The 25,077-nt window shown below is 39.0% G+C and overlaps 1 protein-coding gene across 1 annotated transcript in view; it reads left to right on the plus strand.

Moving 5' to 3' along the window:
• The window catches only part of PDE7B (phosphodiesterase 7B), a 293,650-nt gene that overhangs the window by 92,198 nt on the left and 176,375 nt on the right, over positions 1–25,077 (plus strand). Inside the window, exon 2 of the mRNA XM_045188806.3 lies at positions 11,687–11,744. Within this exon, the coding sequence (XP_045044741.2) occupies positions 11,687–11,744 (58 nt within the window). The remainder of the gene's footprint in view (positions 1–11,686; positions 11,745–25,077) is intronic.

Below are 25,077 nucleotides of genomic sequence, written 5' to 3' on the forward strand. Positions count from 1 at the left end.
TGATTGTTTTGCAAAATTTTGACATATTTTTTTTCTGTTTATGTCTAATAAAAGGGAGGGCTAGAGCCCATACCTGAATTATTCCCAAAGTGCCTGGGACCAACATGCCTACTCAGTTCCAATAACTGAGCGCATTAGGGAGATACGCCAGTTGTATTCCTCATGCTATTAGCCTCCACAGGCACAGATTCTACTAAAACTGTGTTTACTCAGAGGCTGTAGTCATTGTTTTGCACAATGAAAAATGTGATTTTCGATGTGTGAATAAAAGTCAAAGTGTTGCATGAAGAATTGCTTTATGAACTGGAAAATGCAACACAGCCCAGTGCCTCTGAACCTGTGGGCCACCTGACCCCAGAGTCTCCCAGAGGGGCTCCAACCAGAGCACATAGATAGTACTGTGGCCTTTCTAGTGCCCCCTACTGTCCAGGCCTGAAATGACAGAAAATCAAGTTCTGCATTCTGGACGTTTGCTTTAGTAACTTAAAAAAAAATTTACACTTGGGCTGAAACCAGGTTTTCCAAGTTTTGGTTCATAATAAGTAGTTTTTAAACATTTAAAAATAGGGGTGTGTAACAAAATGCTGAGAGACTCTCTGGAGATTGCTGCTGCTGGCACTTCCCTAATAGAAAGCATACGCCATTGAGCTAACATTTTGTTCTTTGACTGAAGAAGAAAACAAAGCTGTTAAAAGCTGGTAGGCTCACTTCCAGTAGCAATAGCATTAACATCTTTCAAGTCACTCCTAACCCTAGCTAATTAGAGGTTTATGAGGGGTGGCCCTTCCTGAAGGGTCAGCTCAGGTTATTTAGCCCAAATATGTGCTGCTGACTGTTGGCGACAATGGATTTGTTAAGAATTTCAGCTCGAGGTGATTATCATTTTTTTTTCCTTTTGCTGGTGTGTCTCTTATTTTGACTGGCCAAGGTTGGTTTGCACGAAGAGGCCCCGGTGCGAAGACAGTGCCAGGCTGTTGCTGGAGATCTGCAGTGACAGGTTGTTGAAAACTTATTAGTCTGACGTTTTAACAGCCTGCAGTGGGATGGAAATCTGCTCTTTCACTGGAAAATCTTAGAAAGGAAAACATGAGCTCGCGCTGAAATCAGCCCCAGTTCCAAATTTGCCGTCCTCTTGCACCAGAGTGTCCAGGGCTGCCACAGTGTTCGGGGATGAAGGCCTCGCTGTGCCACCCACACAGTAGACCGCCTCGGGCCACTGTAAAGTAGGAAACCCTGAAAACGCACCTTCCAGGAGCTGGGGACGTTGTGATGTGCTCAACACTAGGTGCTAATGGCTTCTGCAGTAGTGCAAGTCGGCCCGCGTGAGGTTTCAACAGTGTGGTGAGGGGTTGTTCTTTTGCTCACAGCCATTCTGTATAATAATCCAAGAAGAAGGAATAAGAGAACACCTCCAGCTTGCTACCCATTCTAAGGTAGAAAAGGACAAAAAGATTGTAGCCAACTGTGTTGATGAAAGCTATCAGGTAACACTGTATTGTGCATATCTGTTACAATGCTAAAAGAAGTCATTAAGCATCTCCACTCTTCAAAAGCAAACCCATCCGCTCTAGCCCAGTCCGTATTTTTTTTTTTTTAAATCACTGCAAGCCTCTAGTTTCCTCCAGTCTCACCTGTGACTTCGGCTTTGATTAAGCCCTCTCCCCTGAGCTCCCACAGCTTTGCTCCCAGACCCAGCAGCTGCTTGCAGGATCCTAAATGGGCTTTGCATAGGGAGCTGCCTCTACCTGGATGGGCCCCGTCTTTCACCAGCCACCTCTTTCCTATCCTTCAGAAAAGCCTATGGTCATCTCTGTTTCAAAGCCATCTCTGATAGCTGTAGGCAGCATCGGGCGGCCACCATTGGGGATCCCCATAGCCTTCCACGTTCCGACCTCAGGCCAGGCTATAAACTTTTTGAGATGGCATCTAGCCTAAATGTATTTGATTTTGTGTCTGTACTCATGGTGCAGTGCCTGCACCGAGTAGGTACTCAGTGATGATGTAATTTTGAATGATCATTTACTCATTCACTCATTTGACAGACATTAATGGGATCGCAAACTTTTAGGCCCTTTAGGGAGTTTGGTCTCTTAACAGAAGCTATCTTTTTATGATCTGCAGGCCTGAACCATTTTCTGTCTAGGCCCATCTTCTAGGGGTCTGGCTTTGATTAGTATCCTGCAGTTCTTTGTTGGGGACAATGTGAGATAGGAGGTAACTCAGAAGTTTTAAATGTCTTTTGAATACCATTGCAGCTCCATATTGCATGGCTCCTTCTAATGGCAGCATTTACTGGTGTTGATACATAAATCTCCAGAAGAAAAAAATCTCTTCTCATGCTTCCCTAGATAGTCTTAAATCTCAAGTACATCCCACAGAATTACAGTAAAGAATTATTTATTCATTTATTTAATTAACATTGCGAGTACCCATTATGCATTAGTAATTATACTGGATACTTAGGAGTTCAAGGGTGTTCAAATGAAACAGCTACATCATCATACAGGCATTTTGTCTTGTTTATTGAAACCGCTCTAGAGAGACTCTAACGTGGCCAGCTCGCAGGACTGAAGTACTTAGAGGCGGAGTGCGGGTGGGCATGAAGGCAGCCTGTGCTGAGTGAAGCCTTGCCCGCTCCAGGTTGTCTCTGTTGCTCCTGGCGCACATGAAAGGTACTTCATTTTCCACCAAATAATGACCATGGTTAGCACCTCTTCAGCTGAGCAAACTCCGTTTTTTTTCCAAAGTGAGTCTATATGTCAGGGGCTCTTTTTGTTTTGTTTTGCTTTAATGATCTTTCAAGCACAGCCGTGGAGGTGTCAGGGGTTTTTCTGCATTTCTGCAGTAACATCCAACATTTAGTCACTAGCAACCAGGGTGTCAAGAGGCAACTGTGCCAATAGCTTCTAGCCCTGGACGGCTGCCGTGGGGGCGTATCCTTGATGTCAACAACTTCAATGATGCCTCCTGCTCCTCTGCTTCCCCAACTGCGGCCGCCACAGCCTCCCTCATAAGCCAGGTGTGCGCTTTTTTTGAGAGTCGTTCCTGGAGGCCCATCCGTTAGCCTGCCCCTCCATGATTTTGTAAGCATCTAATGCCATGTATTAAATTCCTTTCGGCTTCAGAAGAAAGGTGTAAGGGTGGGAAGGAAATAAAGAATCATGCTCTATTCCTTACTTGCTGATAACGTTTGACATTACCTACTTGCAGAAAGCAGTGATTGCCCAGCTGGCACTGGGGGAAACCATCCAAGCAACAGGATTTCTGTTTGGGGTTTTGTTTGCTAATACTTCTTCCCATCCAAATATATCGAGACACCTGCCTTAAAAAGATTAGCTGCTCGGGGCCTCCTGAGAGGCTAATACATGCAAGTGATAGCGAATATTAAAAATAAAAACCACGGGAGCTTTTTTGAAGCAGAAAAAAACATTAACTGGTTTAAGAAAGCTGGAAGTACTGCCAGCTGAACAATGTATGAACATCTCACTGTCCTGGATGTTTTAAATTCTTTCAAGTATTACAGCTACTATTATTAATATCTCAACATTATTTTCCTTTAAGATATAACTTTTAAGAAAAAGAGGTTTGCTGAATATTTAGTGTTATTTAAAAAATTACCCTAATATCAATTTTTCACAACTAATTTTATGATGAAAGCGATGAAAAACTACAGTTCATTTAAGAGAAATCTATTTTATTGCACGTTTTGCTGGAACATATGACTTAGTTCATAGAAGTTAAATATTTTAATGAAAAATACTAAGATAGAGGTGGTATTTTATAAAATTCATTCTGTTCTTCCCGACTAAAAGGCAAATTTTAGGTTGAATATAAAAAATTCTTAATAAATATGTATTAGCAACCAATCGTGAAATGTTCTGACTTTTAAAATCAGAACTATTTCTTTGTTTTTAATCCTAAATAATAGTATGAAATTAAAATAAAATTTTAATAGATGAGTTAGATTTATTTATTTGTATTTTTGTGTTACAATCTTATCTGCAGTAATTTAAATCAGTACATTCTTGCTCTTACTGAATTAAAAACTAATCTTACAATGATACTGTCATGCAAATAATATTACCGTGTGTTACAAGTGAAAAAGCAGGTTTTGCAAAACTAAATAAATTGCCCATGGTAGTATAATAGGTAAGTGGAGGCAGCAACGGGATAGGATTTGAACTTGGATCAGTCTAATCCAAAGCCTACACTTTCATAGGCAGCAACTCACTGAAACAGCTCCTGGCTAATGAATGTGAGTAAGGGATGGAAATAGACAGTCTACTTGGCCAAGGCAATGAGGAAGCCAATAGTAGCCAATATGTGGGAATCTAAGTATAGTGGTCAAGCATCAGGTAAGCTGTCAGCTTTCGTTCTCTCACTCACTGGAGGAAAATATTCTGTAGTGAGTGGTACTCTCTATGCCTCAATTTTCCACTCTCTTAAACCCGTATATGAGATGGTAGATGTACAGCACTTACAACTGCTTTGCCCATAGTATAGGCGGAATATATGCTAGTTAGTTCTACAAGTATTTACTGAGGGCCTGGTATTTATAAGGCACCAGAGTTGCTATAATGAGGCACATTAGCAACACTAACAATGGAAGTGGTTTCTTCTTTATGGTCCAAGAGGGTGACAGGTGTTATACACATGAGTTCATGTGCAGCATATTCTGCTTGCTATGGGAGGAGGGCATGATCCAGGAGGATCTGTCCCGGGCAGCGTTCCAGCCCTTTGGATGAGGATTTTGATAACTATGCCCTACTATTTGAGGACAGTGTTGGCTGAGAATGGGCATAAACAAGGAGAGCTGGTCTCAGTATTTCAGGCACAGAAGACAAAACAAAGATGGTGATCCTATGGAGAACTGAGAACCTGAGAATTAGGTAGAAGCCTGGTGATCAGAACCAGACCAAAGTCGGGGTCATCACAACAGGCTGCTGGGATGGGGGTCTGCATGCCCAGGCAAAGCTGCAAGGGAGAAAGGCTGCGGCCCCTGAGATCCCAGCAGGGCATGAGACCTTCCCCTGTGGCAGATCCTGCAGTCTTCTGAGGCTCAGACCCCATGGCTTAACCCAATTCATCTCCTAAACTGGGTCATCACCCTTGGTTGCACAGCAAGCCAACACCTCACAGACAAGGTCCCTTTAACACTAGTAACAATGAGAAAAAAACATTGGAAAAAATACGGTGTTCCCCCCCGCCCCAAGTCATGGAATAATCAGCTTCCCTTCTGGGTGTTGCCTTAAAACCTGTCACCATTATTAGGTGACTTTACAAAGCAGAGCAACTGAAGAACTAGTTAGAAGTGCCTCAGGCATTTTGTGGACAGGCTGAGAAATGAAGACAGGAAGGGGACTGCCTCAGGGTCCTCAGAAGACCACCATGCCTGCCTTGCTGCTTGGTCAGAAGTTTGCATGGTCGGTGAACCCTGGCAGCCCATGACTGGTAAGGAATGCATGTTTCGTAGGAGTTTCAGAAACTTCTCCTGGTTTTGTTTGTGTCCAGGAAAGAGAGCAAGACCCTCACAGCATCACCTCCAGCCAGGCCCAACTGCCTTGTGAGGGACATACATTAATAAGGCCGCCCTTGGGTTTTAGGTAGCTGTGGGAAGTTATGTAAGCTCCACACATATTTTGCTGCAAGTCCCTGTAACTAAAAGAAGGAGAGCCCTTCAGTCCCAGCACATGTGTGGGCTTTGTCATTCACAAAGGGGAAGAGAGCACTCCGGAGTTATTTCCTGGTAGGACCCAGAATATGAATTGATAGAACTTGCTAGTTAGCACTTTGTTTTGCCAAGGAGTTGAAAACATTTTAGAAATCTCTGATCTTTCATTTAAAAATAGCTATTAACTCTTTCAGGTTATAAAAATACCACTTTAAAAAGCAGGTGATGCAGGAAATGGATGCTGGCCATTTGAAAGGGTTTAACCTCTGCCAAAATACAGACAAAACACAGACCAACAGTGAAATCAGACTTCACGGTCATTAATCCTCACATCTGCTTACTGAGATGACTTTGTGGCATATAGTAGTATCCTATGTTACTTACAAAGAAATGAAGCATGCAGAGATTAAATGACATGATAAATACCACTTGATACTTAGGTCAGCAGAGTAATGGGGAAAAGAGCTCACGATACTCTTTGTTTAGTACTTAATACCTTCTTGCCACCTTCGGACTCCCATTCTTCCTCTTCTGCAGTCCATTCGCTTGACTCACCCAAGCATTTTGCCCCCTTTTCGTGGCCCAGAGGCAATTCCCCATCTATTTGTGCACAATGTAGGTCATTCCAGAAAAATCGGTTGATTTGACTGTAATTGAGTCATCCTTTACCCGCTCAACCTACCCCGCTTTGTCCCAGAGCATTTTTCTTAGTTATGGGTAAAGAATGTGGAGTTTCACATCCAAAAATTGCTTTCTCCAGAAATTACTTTGCCTTATAATATATGAAGTGTAGGTACAGTTGACCCTTGACCAAGTGGGGATTAGGAGTGCTGATGCCCCACCCAGCTGAAAATCTGCATGTAACTTAAGTCTGCCCTGAGCATAAGTGGATTTCCAACCACAGAGCAAAAATACTACAATAAAGATTGCCAGAAGTGAAATCAAACAAGTTATGAACAGTGAAAGAGCAAAGTGGGCTAGGTAGCATGTCCTCAGTTTTCCTAGGTAATAACTAGTAAAAATAAGTTCAGCCTGGTGCTCGGCGGCCTCTGTAAGTCCAAGGAAGACAGATATAGGTGCCAAGAAGCAGTTTGCAAAGGGCCATTTTTATATTCAGAGTGTTGCATGTGGGAGAACTCTTTTCTTGTTATGAAATATTTCAAGCATAGACCACAGTTTAGAGAATAATTTAAGGAACAAACCATCTCAGTAGTTCTTCCCCTCTCCCATCCATCTGCAATTTTGCTTTCTGTGCTTTCAGTTACCCACCATCAACCATCTGAAAATATTAAATGGAAAATTCTAAAAATAAACAATTTATAAGTTTTATTTTTTTAATTATAGCTTATTGATTATGCTATTAGAGTTGTCCCAATTTTTCCCCCTTTGCTGCCCTCCTCCCAGCACCCCCACTCCCTCAGATAATCCCCACAACATTGTACATATCTGTGGGTCATGCGTATAACTTCTTTGGCTACTCCACTTCCTGTACTGTACTTTACATCCTCATGGCTACTCTGTAACTATCTATTTGTACTTCTTAATCTCCTCACCTCTTCACCCGTTCCCCCACACCTCACTCCCATCTGGCAACCATCAAAATGCTCTCTGTATTATGATTCTGTCTGTGTTCTTCTTGTTTGCTTAGTTGGTTTTTCAGATTCAATTTTTGATAGATATGTATTTTTGCCATTTTATTGTTCATAGTTTTGATCTTCTTTTTCTTAGATAAATCTCTTTAACATTTCATATGATAAGGGTTTGGTGATGATGAACTCCTTTAGTATTTTCTTGTCTGGGAAGCTCTTTATCTGCCCTTTGATTCTAAATAATAGTTTTTCTTGGTAGAGCAATCTTGGCTGTAGGTCCCTGCTTTTCATGACTTTGAGTATTTCTTGCCAGTCCTTTCTAACCTGCAAATTTGCTTTTGAGAAATTAGCTGACAGCCTTATGGGAACTCCCCCGTAGGTAACTCACGTATTTTCTCTTGCTTCTTTTAAGATTCTCTCTTTATCTTTAACCTTTGGCAGTTTAATTATGACATGTCTTTGGGTGGGCCTCTTAGCATCCATCTTGTTTGGGACTCTCCGTGCTTCCTGGATTTGCATGTCTATTTCCTTCACCAAATTAGGGAAGTTTTCTTTCATTTTTTCAAATAGATTTCCAATTTCTTGCTCTTTCTCTTCTCCTTTTGGCACCACTATGATGCAAATGTTGGACCTCTTGAAGTTGTCCCAGAGGCTGCTTACACTATCCTCATTTTTTTGGATTTTTTTTCTTCTTGTTATTCCGATTGGTTGTTATTTTTTTCTTCCTTGTGTTCCACATCATTGATTTGATCCTCAGCTTCATCTATTCTACTGCTATTTCCCTAGAAATTGTTCTTTAATTCAATAAGAGTATCCTTCGTTTCTGATTGGATCTTTTTTATGCTGCTGAGGTCCTCAATAAATTTTTTGGGCATCTTTAAACCAATTGAACTCTGCATCTGATAGATTGCTTATCTCCAGGTCGTTTAGCTTTTTTTCTAGAGTTTTGACCTGTTCCTTCATTTAGGCCATGTTTCTTTGTCCCCTTGTTTTCACAGCTTCCCTGTGTTTGTTTCTATGTATTAGGTAGAGCTGCTTTGACTCTGTGTCTTGGTAGCATGGCCTAATGTAGTGGTGTCTTACAAGGTTTAGTGGCACAGCCTTCCTTTTCACCCAAGCTGGATACTCGAGGTGTGCCCTTTGTGTGGACTCCCTCTTCCTGCAGTTGAGCCTTGGTTGCTGTTGGAAGATCAATGGGAGAGATTTACCCAAGCCAGTCAGCTGCAAGGACTGGCTGTGACCAATTACCACCAACCTCTGCCCTCCGTGGAGGATCAGCTGTGCAGGGGCAGGGTGGTGATGCTCTGACATGGTCTATAGCTGTCCATTGGGTACGTTTGCTCTGGGGTTTCCTGGGTGGTGCAGGCCAAGGTAAGCCCCCACCTGTGTTTTGCCCAGGGCCATCCTGCTTGAGTTATAAAGCTATCTGAGATGGCTGATACTTGTGAAGGGTTTGTAGATTCCCAGGTGAAGCCAAGCTGTGAATCTAGGCTGGCTGGCCTGGGGCTCACTGAGGCCAGCTGTTGCTTATTTGAGAGGATTTAGGAAGTGGTGAAGCTTGAGCCAAGATCAGTCATTTGTATAGAAAAGCAGCTTGTGTGGGCCAGTAAATTGGGTGGTGTGCAGTCTCTGGGAATCTCCAAGGCAGACCAAACAGTGTTAGCCAGGTTGATGGAGTCTCAGTTATGCCACCAGCTTACCGGCTCTGTGGCTCTGTGGGGGTTTAGAAAAGGGACAATGGCCTCTGCTCACCTTGATGCCAGACACTTCAGTTTTTCCCAGTATACCACTGGTGCCTTTTAAGCTGCTACCCAGGTGCTGGAGCTCAGAGGGAGTGAGTCTGAGTAGATGAGTTTGTGTATGGATTCTTTAAGAGGAACTGCTTGGGACTCCAGAAGTTTCTTCCACCAACTCAATCCCTGCTGGGTTTTGCAGCCAGAAGTCATGGGGACTTATTTTCCTGGCACTGGAACCCTGGGCCAGGGGGCCTGGTGTGGGGCTAGGACTCCTCACTTCTGAGATAGCCCTCCTGAGTTTTTATCCACCTTGCATGAGTGTGGGACCAGTTCTTTCGCATCTGCGCCCCTCCTACCGGTCTGGATGGATGTGGTTTCTTTAATTCCATAGTCAGACTTCTATTCAACTCGATTTCTGATGGTTCTGAGTAGTGGTTGTGCTATATTTTAGTTGTAATTTTGATGTGGTTGCGCAAAGAGGTGAGCCATGTCTGCCTACATTGCCATCTTGACCAGAAGTCTAAATAACCCTAAGTTTTAAATTGCCTGTCATTCTGAGGGAGCATAATGAAATCTTGTGCCCCCTCTCCAGGGATGTGAATCATTCCATTGTCCAACATGTTCATGCTTTATACACTCCCCACCAGTAAGTTACTTAGTAGCCATCTTGATGATTAGGTGGCTGTTGTGGTATCTCATACTTATGTTCAACTAACCCTTATTTTACTTAATAATGGCCCCAAACTGCAAAAGCAATGATGCTGGCAATTTAGATATGCCAAAGAGAAGCCATAAAATGCTTTCCTTAAGTAAAAACGTGAAAATTTTCTACTTTAGGAACGAAAAAAAATTGAATGAGGTTGCTAAGATGTACCGTAGGAATGAATCTTCTTTCTGTGAAATTGTGAAGAAGGAAAAAGAAATTAGTGCCAGTCTGCTGAGACAGAGACAAAGAGAGAAGCCACATTCACATAACTTTCATTACAATATATTGTTTTAGTTGTTCTACTTTATTAGTTATTGTTATTCTCTTACTGTGCCTAATGTATAAATTAAACTTCATCATAGCTAATGTGTAGAAACAAACATAATATACTCATATATTGGGTTCAGTATTACCTGTGGTTTCAGGTGTCCCACGGGGGTCTTGAAAGGCAGCCCCATGGATAAGGGAAGACTACTCTGTAGAAACAGTGGATAACCCCTAAATGCCCTTCAGCATTCATTACTCTGTGTATTTTCCTTCTCCCTTAATTTCATGTTCACTATTCATTGCCTGTTTTTATATAGTTTCTGTAAATTAATTTATCCATAAAAATACATACTATGTTTAGATATTTTTAATAAGATAAAAAATGAAGATAGCTTTTTGTTTAACATTATATTTTATTATTTAAATATTAGCTGTTTTTTATGATTTTAACATATATTCTATAAGATTTGAATATTAAACAATTTGAATATATATGCCGTGTGTGTATATATATGTATCTTTACAGTATTTATATTCCTAATTCATTCCTTTAACCACCATGTAGTATTCCAAGGTATGAATAACATATTATTTATCTATTTTGTAGCTGGACATTAAAATTGTATGTGAAAATATTTTTGGTTATCAGTTTATAAGATGATTTGCTATGTCTTGGGGCATGTACATTTCAATTTAGGTTGAAATCTAGTAATTAGTAAGTAGAAATCTAATAAAATTTTGCCAATTTTTCTCCAAAATGATTCTATCATTTCATATTCTATCCTACCATGGGTGAAAGTATTCATTGTTGTACATTTATTACAACACTTGTTATTTCCAAATTTCTAAGTTTTGCCACAGTGGTGAGTTCAAAATAGGCCTCATTTTATCTTTAATTTGCTGGTTCCTAATTATTACTATAAGTGATTGAGTATATTCTTTGTTTATTGACCATTCAGATTTCCTCTTGCACAAACTGCTTGTTCATATCCTTTATCTTTTTCTATTTGTTATTTTCTTATTTATTTGGAAGATTTTTAATATATTCATATACAAACCATTTGTCAATCACATATACAAATGTGGTCTCTTCTTACATTACTGATGTATCTTTGAAGTTTGCCTTTATGTGGCCTATTAAAACTTTCAATAAGCATGTTAAAACTAAGACATAGACAAGAAAGTTGTATTTCCATGTGTCTCTGGGTTCAGGAGAAACACCTATGAGTGCTAGTTTTTCATCATTTTCTTATTTGTTTTCCACCCCAAGTTCAGAGAGTTAACTATAGGCCACTGACTTTATGCATGACCATATCTGTGATGATTGCAGAGTAGGTAGTTTAGAATGATTCTGGAGCTATATAAGGACCAATTTGGGGAAGGATTACCCTCATATTGTTAGGTCTGACAGACTGTATATCTTTCTAGTGAAATAGGAACCGTTAGACACCTCGTGCATCTCTGGCCACGACTCCTCATAGGAGCACACAAAATCAGGCCAGGACATGAGGCATGTGGGAAAATCCGTCCCAGCTTAACTCTCAAATATTTCACTACCAGGGAAGTCTCTGCTCATGACCCAAGCGCCTAGACGCAGGTAACCCCAGAAAACATGTAGATAGAATAATGTCATGGTAATGTCAGGTTGCGTGAACATGTTGCCTTTGAAATCCTGCTATAAAGTCTTCAAATAATGATGGCTTTTTTTTTCTTTCAGAGGTGTGGCGAATTCTTTGAAAGCCCCGAACAGGCTGCCAAATGTGTTCGCATGCTAGGTAAGAAGGCTTTTCATTTTAGATATATTAAGCATGTTGATGTCATATGACTTACTGTTGTTCTGTTGCCTTATTGGTTATCTCCTGTTTCATATTGCACAGGCCTATTGGCTTTTTCTAGGGTTAAATATATCTATACCACATTCATACGTGGAACACTTGATGAGAAAAGGTTTTGGTTTTCGTAACTCAGTAAGTCGTGAACCATGCTTCTTAGTCTTTCACCATTTTTCTTGGACCATCAGCATAACATAGAATCGGGTGCTTTGTGTTCAGGAGACTGTGATGAGAAAAGGAAGAAGAATTACACTGTAATTCTTAAACTAGAGATGATAAGAATTTACATCACAGCACAAAGTCCTTGCAATGCCTGGAAGAAATACATATTCAAGCTAGTCTGAACAGCGCAATTAGCTGCAATGCATTTGCAATAAAATTGCAGCATTTACTGAGTGATAATTTGTGCCTGTGGGGCAATATATCACTAATGCCTTTCACAAACTCTTTAAGTTATAATATTCTCTCTAGAAATGCACTTTATATTATGTCCTCATTATATAAGTTAGAAAACTAATACAGAAAATACACAGGAGGCACTGAACCTCAAAGTGAGGAACAGTCCAGATCAAGGTATGAAGGCTTCTAAGCTGTAAAATTTTAGGTCTAGCGTTTAAATCTTGTTTAAGCCACTAAATTATGTCCAATGAACTTTCAATTAATGATAGTAATAGAACAGAATAGTGGTGTGGGTAAACAGAAATAATCCTTAAATTTAACTTTCACCAAAAATTTACCTGTGTCCTTTCCAGCCTTGAACCATGCTCATAAGCAGAGAGCAAAATTATTCACTTTAGCTTCTTCCGTTTTCTTGGGCTGCCTCTTAATGTAGGCTGTCATATGTTGAGTCGTAACAGTGAAATGACTCAGAAGCAGACAGCAAGATAACTAGAAGCAAGGGAAGGACTTGGTAATTTATAACTCAAAATAATCAAATGCTAAATAATCAAAGGTTGCACATGACTTAAAAAAACTAAAAAAACAAAACACAAAAAAGACACCATATTTTCTTAGCTTTCTGATCTTTCTTATTTTCTTGTACTAGGATTTTAAACCTCTCAGGTACAGTTCTTATATGTTTTATTCTCAATTAACATGTTGGCTGTAACATACTCATTGGAAAATGAGCATTAAATTGGAAGAGCATGAACAATGAGCATAGCATCCACATACCCATTTGAAATATGCAGGATTCTCTTCCCTTAACCGTGAAAATACCACAAAAATGCTAATATTTCAGGGTACAAATTAGATCAGTAGATAGATGGATGTATGGATAGATATAGGTAGATGAAAGAAAGAAAGAAAGAAACATAGAAAAACAGAAAAAATATCTTTGTCTAGCCATATGTCCCCACAATGGATCTGGGAAACTGTCTCATAACTACATCAGATCTATTCATTAATTCACTCATTTAATTTTCACAATAACAAAATAAGATTGCTGCTATTATCTTCATATACATATAACAAAACTGAGGCAAATGATTGGATATTATGGGTACCTTCGTATCACTAAAATGTTACTTAATTGTAGCTTCTACCTGTTCTAGTAATTAAATAGATTTTTAACTCATGATGATTTTTAAGCACATGAGCACATCATTTATTCTGGCTAAATTTTTCCTTTCCTTGCTCCAATGTGAGTTGACTGATTAGTTTATGCTAGTACAAGGACGGCGATAAACTGTTCACTACCACCTTTACTAGACTTGACTTCACTTAAAGTAAGATCAGTCATCTTTTTCCCTCTTCCGTATTATATGGCAAGGGTTATATAGCTGTCAGAAGACATTTCTGGCCACCAAATTCATCCCCAGTGAATCCTCCAGATCCCACAAAACTCCAAAATTAGAAATACTGGTGTATTTTGTATAAATCAGTTTTGTATTACTATTACTGAGATACTGGCTAAAATTCATTGAGCACTTAAATATGTGATGAAGCACTTTACATAATTAGATAATTTATTCCATGTAAATAAAGATGTGGCCTGCTTTAAAATATAGATAGATATCCTGGAAAGTAGCAGTATATTATTAAGCTTGTAGATTTTATCAGGGGGTTTTTTTTTGGATTTCTAATTTTTTAGTGACATATAACTAAATGATATAAAGGAACCATAAGAATGGAAGTTTTTTAGGTTAAGGACATAGGGAAAATTAAGATGAAATAAGGAAGAAAAATTGTACATTTTATCTTTAAAAATAAGTAAATATTTATTGGATGGCAAAGATGATACTGTATCTAGTGAGCTTAAGTTACTCACACAGTGAAAATCGTGACCTCACAGAGCTTACATATAGGAAGCTTAGACTTTTTTCTACTTAAATTTTTTAGAAGATTGCCACACAATTTAATTGAATCATTTACAAAGTCCTTTTAAGTCTTAAATGAAAGAGAATACCAAAATAAAATGATTAAGTGTATCAATACACTTGGATCAACCCGCCATTAGCAGGGTCCACCTAAAGTCCAAGGACCCCCTTTTTACAGCAGTACGTGATGTGTAAGATAACAAGAGTGGACGTGAGGTTGAATGGTTTAGTTCCTTGAAAGAAACAAGAAAAACTCAAGTTATGAACATGTAACTCATTAAGACTGAGACCCTATCCTGAATGAATTAAAACGACAAGAAAGCACCACTTCACCAGTGTTCGAGGTGTTAGTTTGTTGCTCCCTCTGCAAGGAACCTATGATCATGCCTTTATGACTTCCTGAAGAATTTCCTGAGAAAAACTTTCTATCTCCAATGGCAAAGGATAGGGATCCTCTGGTATTTTGAGTGACTATTAAGTTTTCTAAGTATTGCCAATCATAAGTATAGTTTTCACTCTTGCAGGTAATGTTCTAATGTTGAATAAATCAAAATTTCCGAGCAAGAAAACCAAATATATAAAGTCTGCATTTCCAAAACCTCACCTCTGGTTTGTATGCCACCCTAGTAGTGAGATCCCTGTGGAGGCCATACTGAGACACCCACAGTTTTAAGTTGTCAAGCTCTTGGGTCAGTGCCCCCCACACCTTGCGAGATCCCCATCTCTGCCCACGCACACTTCGGGTTTGGCTGTCTGCCTGGATCCCGGCTGTGCTCCGGTTTTGGCACAGTTGAGATGGAATAGGAGAAAAAGGTCACTAGCCAGAGCCATCTGCAGGTTTTTTCTCTTCCACAGCTATGTCCCCAGATACATCTGAAAAATACAATTTTTATTCATGACTTCCATGAATAAGCCTCCCTCACTGAAGTCATGCTTCTGGCTCATTACATTAAATAAGACATATGTGTAAAATTTACCTTGAGTTATTCTGAAGCACTGAATTCTGTGCAGTTTCAAGTGGGTAAAAATTACTGTCATATATGAGTCTTATGGGGAATCATTCCTGGGCTCAGGGGAAGTTTGTGTTGGATTTGAAGGTAAATAAAGATGGACTGCAGAGCTGGCTGCACTGAGTTTCAACTATTCCTAAAAATTCCCTCAAAGAGGGTGAACATGGACAATCAAGTTAAGCACAAAATTGTAATAAACATTGCTTTTATCTTTCCATTGCCTTTAGGGTTTATGATCAAAACTCCCACTTCCCCGGCTCTCTCCTCTTTTTAAATTTAGCTATAAGATTTCTCTCAATCTCAACTTGACCTCAGAAGTGTGTATAAAACTCTATCAAAGGGTATATGCATGTATGGCAAGGCTCGTACCTTAACTAGGTGTAATGAACTCATACCAGAGGGAAACGGCAGTGGAAGAGAAATTATCTCTCATCGCACAATTAATGTATGGAGTCTGGTGAGCTGCTGACAGAACCTTACTTTTCAAGTATGATGCAACTGTTGGATACAAAGAGCCAAGAGTATAAAGAAATTACCTAAAATGATCAATGCTGATTCACTTTTTAGTTCATTTGCTAACCTCCTCTATGAAGTGATAAATCCTGAGAGAAGAAACTTAACAAAAAATTTCCAGTTAGACTTGGTGCCTCTTACAACTCCTTCTTTCTTCTTAGTCTTAGAGTGAAGTTCTTACAAGCCGTAAGCCTTGATTTGCCTAATTTATATTTTGCTGGCTCAACTTCTTCATATTCTTTATGAAGATTCAATTTTTATCCACTTTGAAATTTTCAGTGGCCCTGCTTTTGTTTCATGTATAATTACTTTCGTGCTAATTGGTATATCATTTGAATGTAAAGTACAAACTTTCTTACCTGCTGTGACTCAGAAGGGGTTGCTCATATTGTCAAAGCTTCTGGTTGTGGTTTATATAAATCACTTAACGGGATTGCCAGTTTTCAAAGCAATAGAATACCAAAAAATTGATATTTTATTAGTGTCCAACATGAGCATAGCAAGACTTATTTTCTACTTCTGCAAAATTAAGTGTGTGCTCATAGAAGTTGCTTTGTCTTTTGGACTCCAATTTATAGTTTTTCTGCAAAATGGGGATAAAGACATCTATCCTTCCTAACCCAGGGGTTGTTATGGTGATAGAATGAGGTGTTGCCTGTTATAATACCCTACGTATGGTTTATGCATCAATAAATTGATGAATAAATAATATATAATGGAAATAAACAAATTGATGATAAACAATAAACTAATAAATAATTTATTGATTACATTAGTAGTGATTTACAAAACAGCAAGAAAGCCAAAGCATTTCATAAATGTGAAGGTAATTTTTTAAAGTATTACATGCATTCTTCAAAATTGTGTAATGCCTCAAAGGCATTCATTCCACATGTATTCAACAGACACACATTGAACACCCACTGTATGCCAGGCGCACACGCACGCAAACGGGCACATATCCTGCCCTCAGAGGCTTTATAGTACAGAAGAGATCCAAGCCCTGAACCCCCAAATCTGCAACACCAGCTTGAGAGTAACAAATACTAACAGAGAAATAAAGTGTGGGGGGACTTCAAAGGAGGCAGGGAGCACACACAGGGTACATGAAGGACATGCAAATGCCGTGGTGGATTTGGACATGAAAACGCTGAGAAAATGGCAGCATTCCAGGTGGGTGGATGACTGTATTAAAAACCCAGATACAGGAAAGCTGGGAGCGGGCAGCGGCAGTAAGTTTTTCAGGCCGTAACGATGATGGAAGGATATGTTGGAAAATAACTTGAGGCATTATTGTAGACAGTTTGACTGTTATCGCTGGCTCTAAAAAGAGCAGAAGTATCAGAGAAAAGAAAGTTCCGGTCTCTTATCTGGTTAGAGAGTATTTTTTTTAGTTCTTAAGTACTGTAAAATACTCTAAAATAGTTTCCACTGGGCAGTGCTAAATGCAGCTGTTCACCAGATACTTGTGAAATTAGGTAATTTTTAACTCAATGTATATTTGAACCCAATGACCTGAATTCTAGGCTTGATGTTTTTGAAACAAAAATATGTGTTAATTTTATCTTTTCTCCTTGATATCAAATATTATAGTATTTTATTTAAGAAGTGAAACAGTATTGTCAATTTTTATCGTAGAGAAAAGTGATATTTTTTCACTTTTTGGAACTCTGTCATCTAATAAAACTGGGAGCTTTAATATTACTATTTTGCTCTGATCACTAGCATCGACTTGTGGCTTTTGTATGTGGACAATGTTGAAGTCTATAAATTTTTTCTTAAAAAGTAATACAGTGTGTTGTAAGGCAGAATGATGTCGGGCATCAGCGCAGGCCACTGTGGCACTGTAGAAAGAGCAGGGCGTTCGAAGACCTAGTGCCACCTAAACTAGGCGGCTACAGACAGATCACTTAAGGGGTGCAGACTGTTTACTCTTCCCCAAAACAGAATCACAAATGATAATAACAACATTATTATCTACCTTATTAGGTTTATTAAGGATCTAATAGCATGATAAATATTAAAGCATCCTGTAAACTTTTAGAAGTACTAGAAATATAAGTATTATTTTTATTAACACTAATAACTAATTTGTTCTACATCCTTCCATTTCATTTTATATTAATGTTTTTATATGCAAACTGACAAGTTTTGTATATTTTGAACATTAAAATATCTCAATTTGGGTCAAGTGAATAGATATTTTCAAGTGTATGTTTACAATCTAGAAAAAAAGCATATTATCCTCATAGGTTACTAAAGAATATTGTAAGAACCATTTTATGTGCACTTGACTTAAGGTTAAGGGCTATGTTTAAAGAAAAAAGTTTTCAAGTTGCTTAACTTTGACTTAACAAGATTAAAATAGCACAGGAATTTTAATTAATTTTAACTTTACAAAGCACTTTATTCATATCGTATGGCTACATAATTCACTCTTCTTCAATGCGTGTTCATGGATGATATTTTCTACCTCTCAAAAGAGAGCAAATTAAAATTTGGTTATTACCAAGGGAGGGCAGTGGGGGCATTACCCCCATCATTCACCCAGGACCCTACCTTGTTTTACATTTAAAATACTTTTTTCAGGTTTTATTTATTTATTTGTAGAGAGAGGGGAAGGGAGGGAGAAACAGAGGGAGAGAAACATCAATGTGTGGTTGCGTCTCACACCTGGGCCAAATGGGGATCAGGCCCGCAACCCAGGCACAGGCCCTGACCAGGAATCAAACCGGCAACCTTTTGCTTTGGGTAATGATGTCCAACCAACTCAGCCACACTGGCCAGGGCTGCCTTGTTCCAATTTTCATTGTACATATTCCAAATGACATATTTTATATTTGTTTGTTTGTTAATTGCTGTGTCCCGCCTCAACCCACCACATACCTGTAGACACAATGTAAATACCACAAGGTAGGACTTAGTTTTACTCACTGCTGAGCATCCAGCATCTGGAACAGCATCTAGCCCCCCAGGCCCTAACAGGAACTCAGTATTTGCTGAATGTGTATGTGCTGATGCGTTTTTGAGAGCAACATAATCGTTGTAGGGCATGGCCCAGATGTGCCAAAGACTGGCTAGGATAGCATTTAAAACCATCTGCTAACTCAGCCAAGGGATAGGTTCACTCCTACGTGAATTATTTGGCAGTTTCTCAAGTACATCACTCTAGGTTACAGGATGAGAAATATGTAATTCTCTACAAATAAGCCTTTAGAATCTATCCTCAGAATCAGGCAATTAACATATATTTTGGGGGCGCTAATGTATCTCCAGCCCTGTGAAAGCTGATGTAATAATGAGCAAGATAGAATCTTTATTGCCACAGAGTTTATTCTTCTGCAGATGGAACATTATGTTGAGAAAACAGGAGGAGGCCCGTCGTTTTGTCTTCTCTGTTTATAGGAATATACCGAAAATTATTTCACCCTGAGGTTTATGACTTAAAAGCCTTTCTACATTATCTTAACTGCCTTTAAAGTTTTTATTTGGAAGTAAATATTGCCTTGCATAAGGAATATAAGTTTCCTAGTTTTATGGTTGCTTTCATGGGACGTTGCAGCATTTCCACAGCAACAAACACCACACTTTTGAATGCAGCCGGGGCACACGGCTTAGATAAGAGTTAGTTGCAGAACAACAATACAAGCAAAAGCCACCTATCAGAACTGAAGTTGTCAAACCCAAAAGTGATAGAAATGTCAGTCTTGCATTAGCTTCATTTTCTGTCTGAAGGCATCACCCTTTATACAATGCTACATTTCAGAAAATGTGTTCAGTCTGTAAGGAGATATAGGTGTATATTGTGGGCCAGGGTAGGGGTGCAAAGGCATCAGAGTTCTGCTCCTGCCCACGAGGATCTCCCAGTCTAGTGGGGGATGAGCTGCTGCGCAGACAATGCCAGTGTAGCAATATAAACCATGACTAGGAGGGGCCAGAGTCTTACAGGAAGGGGGCAAGAGGAGAGGTATCAGGAAAGGCCTGTGCAAGTGGCGATAAGGAGCTGAGTGTCAAAGAGAATCAGCAGACAGCCCTGTGAGCCTGGGACAGGACAGCCGATTGGAAAAGGCATTGGCATTTTCAGGCAAGAGAGCCGCAGGTGCAGGAAGTTTATGTGACCAATTAGAGAACTGTAAATCGTTATGTCTGGAGACTAGAATAAGAGGAAAGAAATAATAAGATAATCAGTATAGAGAAGAAGGTGAGTCAGATTATAAAGGGCCTCATAAGAGGGCAAAGTACATTTAAGGATGTGTAAGCAGAGGAGCTACAACGCAACACACACATTTCAGGCTGAGCAGAGCGTGCCCCAGAGGAGGACAAGAATGGAGAAAGAGCGACCAGTTAGCGCACGACGGCAGTTAGGTGAGAAATGATGAGCCATGCCCAGACTGAACCAGCGTCGGAGGAAAAACAGAAGGCATGAAATTCAGAAAATTTTGAGAGACACTGATAGAACTTTACACCAGAGCACGTGTAGGAAATGTAATTAAACAGAGAACAGAAATGCCGTTTCCCTTCACACACCCACCCTCAATGAAGAATACAAGAGAATCAGATTTGCAATTAGGAAAAATGATGAGTTAAATTTTAAACACAAGAAAGTTGAAATTCCCAAGGAACTCTCAGATATTGTAAGGAGTCTGAAGCTTGGAAAGGTGACCTGCAAATAGGTAACAGGGACAACCTATTGGCAATGATGTCACCCAGGGGAAGGTGAGGAGTGAGATAGGGGTGCACCTTAGAACACTTGGAAATGTTACACTGAGAGGCTGGCGCGTTCAGGAAGAGTCTGAATATGCCTAAATGGGTAAAAGATTAAGAATGAGTGGACAGAGAAACAGAAGGAAAAACAAGAGAGCATGACTTCATTCTAGCCAACAGGAGAGAGTCCCAAAAGGAAGATCATGATGGAGATGTGAAACATCGTAGAGGCCAGTGATATCAAGCCCAAAAGGCATTCTCTGGACCTAGCAACCTGAAAATGATATCAGCAAGCGCATAACTAGTGGAAAGGTGAAGTGGGGAGGGCAATGTGGAGCCAAATAGCAGAGAACCAAGAAGGTGCACGTATTCTATCAAGAAATTTGTCTGAGAAAGGAAGATGGGCAATATATCAGTGACCAAAAGACATTCTTAACATAAGATTTCAGAATGTTTTGATATAGAAAAGAAAGTGAAAGTGGAGGAAGCGGTTGATCTTTCTATGGGGAGCACTTGTGAACCTTAAACCACTTCCCGCAGAGACTGAGAGAAGGTGGTGACAATGGGCAAGGAAGAGGGAGGACAGAGACACGGCCATGTGGGTGGACATGGGCAGAAACTGAGAGGATTTCCATCTCATTGCTTCCCTTCTTTTTAAGAAGAAAACATGATATCTGATGAGAGTGAGGAGTAGTGGAGGCAAAAACAAAGGAGTAGGTAAAGGTTTGAAATTCATGTAGGAAATAAGAAAGGTAATGGGGTATTATTGTGAAGCAGTTCTGCAATTAGAGCCTATGAACTAAAATATCAAAGCCCATTTGTTAAAACAAACATACTTAAAACCCAAACTGTGTTCTAAGTGCACACAGAACTCTTCCCTTCCCTTTTCTCCTTATCTTCTTCTCCTTCTCCAATTGCCAGTCAGGGTACCTGGATGTGGCTGCCTTCCTTGACCTTTCTTCAAAATCTCCTCTCTCTCATACTGTGAATGTTGAAGTATTTTTCCATTTGTCCATCTAACCTGCATATTCCACTGGAGTAGGTCTCCATTTATTTATCTTTGTATCCTTAGCATGGAGTATTGGCCTAAAACTCCAAAGGAACACAAAAAATAACTCCTAATGCAAGTATAAGAAAAGCATAAGGTTATATATTTTGCCCCTAACCTTCCTTTCTGACCTCAGGGTGTCTCTCAGAGGCTCTTTTCTGACCTCTATTGACCTAAAAGGGGATGCGTCCACATCCACCTCCCAGTTGTCAAGGAGACCAAAGATGCTAGGTCATTTCAGCTCTGAGAGTGCCAGTGTCTTCTGAGCTGGGCCCACCCCTCGTCAGTCACATCCCAACCGCCTCTTCCTCCTCAGCTGCTCCCTGTCTGGTTCATGTTCCCTTGTTAAAAATTTAATCCAAAGACTTTTTACTTTCAGGATGTGTCCACCTAGAAATCCTTGTATACATTGAACTGTGTTTTTTATAACATTCCAGAGACTATGCCATTTCTGTTCTAACCACAAAGTAATATTGGGCTCTTTATTGGAAAGAAAACAGATTATAACCGTATTTCATGGTAAATTTGTATCTTTTAACAGACACATTTTTCCTGTAGGCTAGCAATTAAGAGGTCTCTACCTGTCAATCTCAAGCCCCTCGCCTTGCCAGCTATAAGTATATAATGTTTTCTAATGAGTATGGACTATAAACATTCACAAAACACAGACATTTTCAAAGGATGAGACAAAGTTATATATATGATAAAAGATACAGAAAAAATTTTAAAGTATTTAAAAATAAATATTTGTTCTCATATAAATTGCCCTCTGTGAACTATAATATTTTTTCATATCTAAATGCAAAAACATATTTTACTAACTTGCCAGATCAGTTCAAAAGAGGCAGCCAACTGGTTGGATAGAAAGCTTAGTTTCTGACTTAGGGTGGTGAACATACAATACAGTATACACATGTGTTGTAGAATAGTGTGCGAAACCTGTATAATTTTGTTAACCACTGCCACCCCAATAAATTCAGTAAGAATGAAAAAATAAATAAAAGTAAATTTAAAAAAGAAAGTTCAGTTTCCATAGCCCAAAATTTTCACGTATGATTGATTAGTTCAAATTTTCAACTTCTGTGAAGCTAGCTCAGATACTATAAAAATTACTGATCTTTAAGGTAAGTTTTTAAGTAGGTTAAACACAAGAACAAGCAAATACAAACACTTTGCTTTTGCCTACTTCAAGGTAGTCAGTCGACCACATGTGAATTTAATACATTGATTCACAGTCAATATATTTTAACTTTTATGACTTGCAACTTGAGCTAGTCAATATTAGTGCAGTTTATCTTTACCTAAATTCTGGATTCTGGCAGTTCTTATTGTATGTGGCACACAGAAAATTGAGGATTTCATTTTAAAGAAGCCTTCTTTTCCTAAATGTAAAAAAAGTACAGCCAAAAATGCTAATAAAATGCAGAATTTTATAAGCTTGGTGAACGTCAGTATCTTCATTGTTCAGTGATAATCATATACTACAAATCGGAGAAATTTTACAATATGTAACTATGAAAAGAGTTACCATGCCAAGCTGCTTTCTAAAATTTATATTAAAGTGTCAGGAAAATGCGTTTCAACATGTCATCTTCTTTTAGAAAATCAAATATTTGGAGAAAGTAATTAGGCATTTTGGAAGTACATATTGAATTTAAAAATACATTTTCCACATTTCTTAGGGGAAGTTTAACATCTTATTCCTGAATTACTACGTTCTTTACAGAATGGGTTTTTCAATAACTGATTCCACCTGGCAGTCTGTGTGAAAGGTTTCATATTCCGTCTGCTCTTCTTGTATAAGGGAAAGTCTTCCCTCATGGATCGTGTTTACAAGATGGTTGGCGAATGAAATACCAAGATGACACTTGGCTACAGAAAAATGAATGATCATGATCGTGTTTGGGATCATTTAGCAGACATTTGGAACTTGATTATCACAGAGTCCTAAGAAAATCTCTCAATATTTGAAAGGGCTTAGTCCTTTCAGATGTTGCTCTCATAAGATTTCAAGGTAGAAGGAAGCTTTGAGGGTCACGAAAGAAGAGACAATAACTTCTCCCAGTCTAGTCTACCTGCCCAAACTGCAGCAGTTCAGGGTCAGGTTGCAGGCATGTGACCACACAAAATTGTGTAAAATTTTAGGCCATTACAAAAATAAAGGATTTCTTCCTATAGCAATTGTACTGTTGAAAATGGAGAAATATCCCATTAAAAAAACAACAGTGTGAGTGCACATGTCTATTTTCTTTAATTTTCTGTAGGGAAAGCTGCTTCAGAGATCGGTTTTAAATGTTGCATCTTTAAAAGGGCAAATTTTCAAGTAGTGATTTAACATTAGTAAATGTAAACTAATATGTGAATGTGTCCAAGCTTATATTTAGCAATAGCCCAGTATCCTTCAACCACTGAAATTGTGCTTTGCATGTTTAGGGACAGATCTGATTCTCCTGCTATTAGTCTAATTAGATAGAAATTTTTTCTTACTTTTTTATTGAAATGTAGCTTAAATTCTGATGTGTCCAATTTTTATGTGTACGGCTCAGTGAATTCCTACAAAGCTAACATATCAGTGTGACACCACAGAGATCGATACAGACGGTTCCCTCACACTGCCTCCCAGACGTCACCCCCCAAAGGTTCTGGACTGGCTCAGTGACTCACATCACCACCCCCTAACTTTGAAATTTGTATAAATGGAGTCACAGAGTATACTCTTTTTTCTGCCTCCCTTCCTTCCCTCTCTGTGAGGTTTACCCATGCTGCTGCGCATGACTGTAATTCGTTCTTTATCTGTTCCTTTTGCTGTGGAAGAAAGGTCAGCAAATTACAACCAGTTGGCTAAATCTTGCCTGTCTCCTGTTTTCATAAATAAAATCTTCCTAGAACATATACATTATTAGAATATGTATGCCAATTCATATATATGTAGTTAATGCCTGTTTGCACACCACACTGGCAGAGCTGTGAGCTATGACAGAGACCATATGACACCCAACCCCTGGCACATTACAGAAAAAGATTGCTGACCATTGCTGTAGACTGGAGTATCCCATTGGATGTGTGTGTCGATTTATTTTTTAATTCCAGTGGTAATCAGCATTTGGCTCTATAGTTTTGGACTGTTACAAATAATAGTGCTATGAACATTCTTGCATGTCTTTTTGTGCACAAAATTACACATTTTCTCTTGAGTATTTACATAGAATTGCAACTGATGGGTCACCAGGTATGTGTACGTTCATCTTCAACTGAGCCTGTCAAATAGTTTTCCAAAGTGGCTATATCAGTTTACCTTCTCACCAGCTGTGTGTGTAAGTCCCATAAATTATCTCACACAATAATTATCTCTGAGTAAAAGCTCGAATGTGTAATTCATCTTTTAACTCAATACAAACAACATTTTGTGTAATAGTGATTATACAATCATGATTACTATTTATGTTAACAAATCATTAGGTTGATACTGGTAGTAATGCAACAGGTGTGTAGTATTTGTTGATTAACCATGAACATTGATGAGTTGATGGAGTTTGTTGCATAAGCCAAATTAATAGTTATTCTTTGTTGAACACTTGGAAATAAATGTCTTACAAACAATCGGATCAGTGCTTCCTCCCCTTACAGTGGAGCTGTGAACAAAACACTGGTCCACAAACAAAAGCTCTTTGCTTTCGAGAGAA

The sequence above is a fragment of the Desmodus rotundus genome, chromosome 11 (genome assembly GCF_022682495.2).
Source record: "Desmodus rotundus isolate HL8 chromosome 11, HLdesRot8A.1, whole genome shotgun sequence".
Lineage (NCBI taxonomy): Eukaryota > Metazoa > Chordata > Mammalia > Chiroptera > Phyllostomidae > Desmodus > Desmodus rotundus.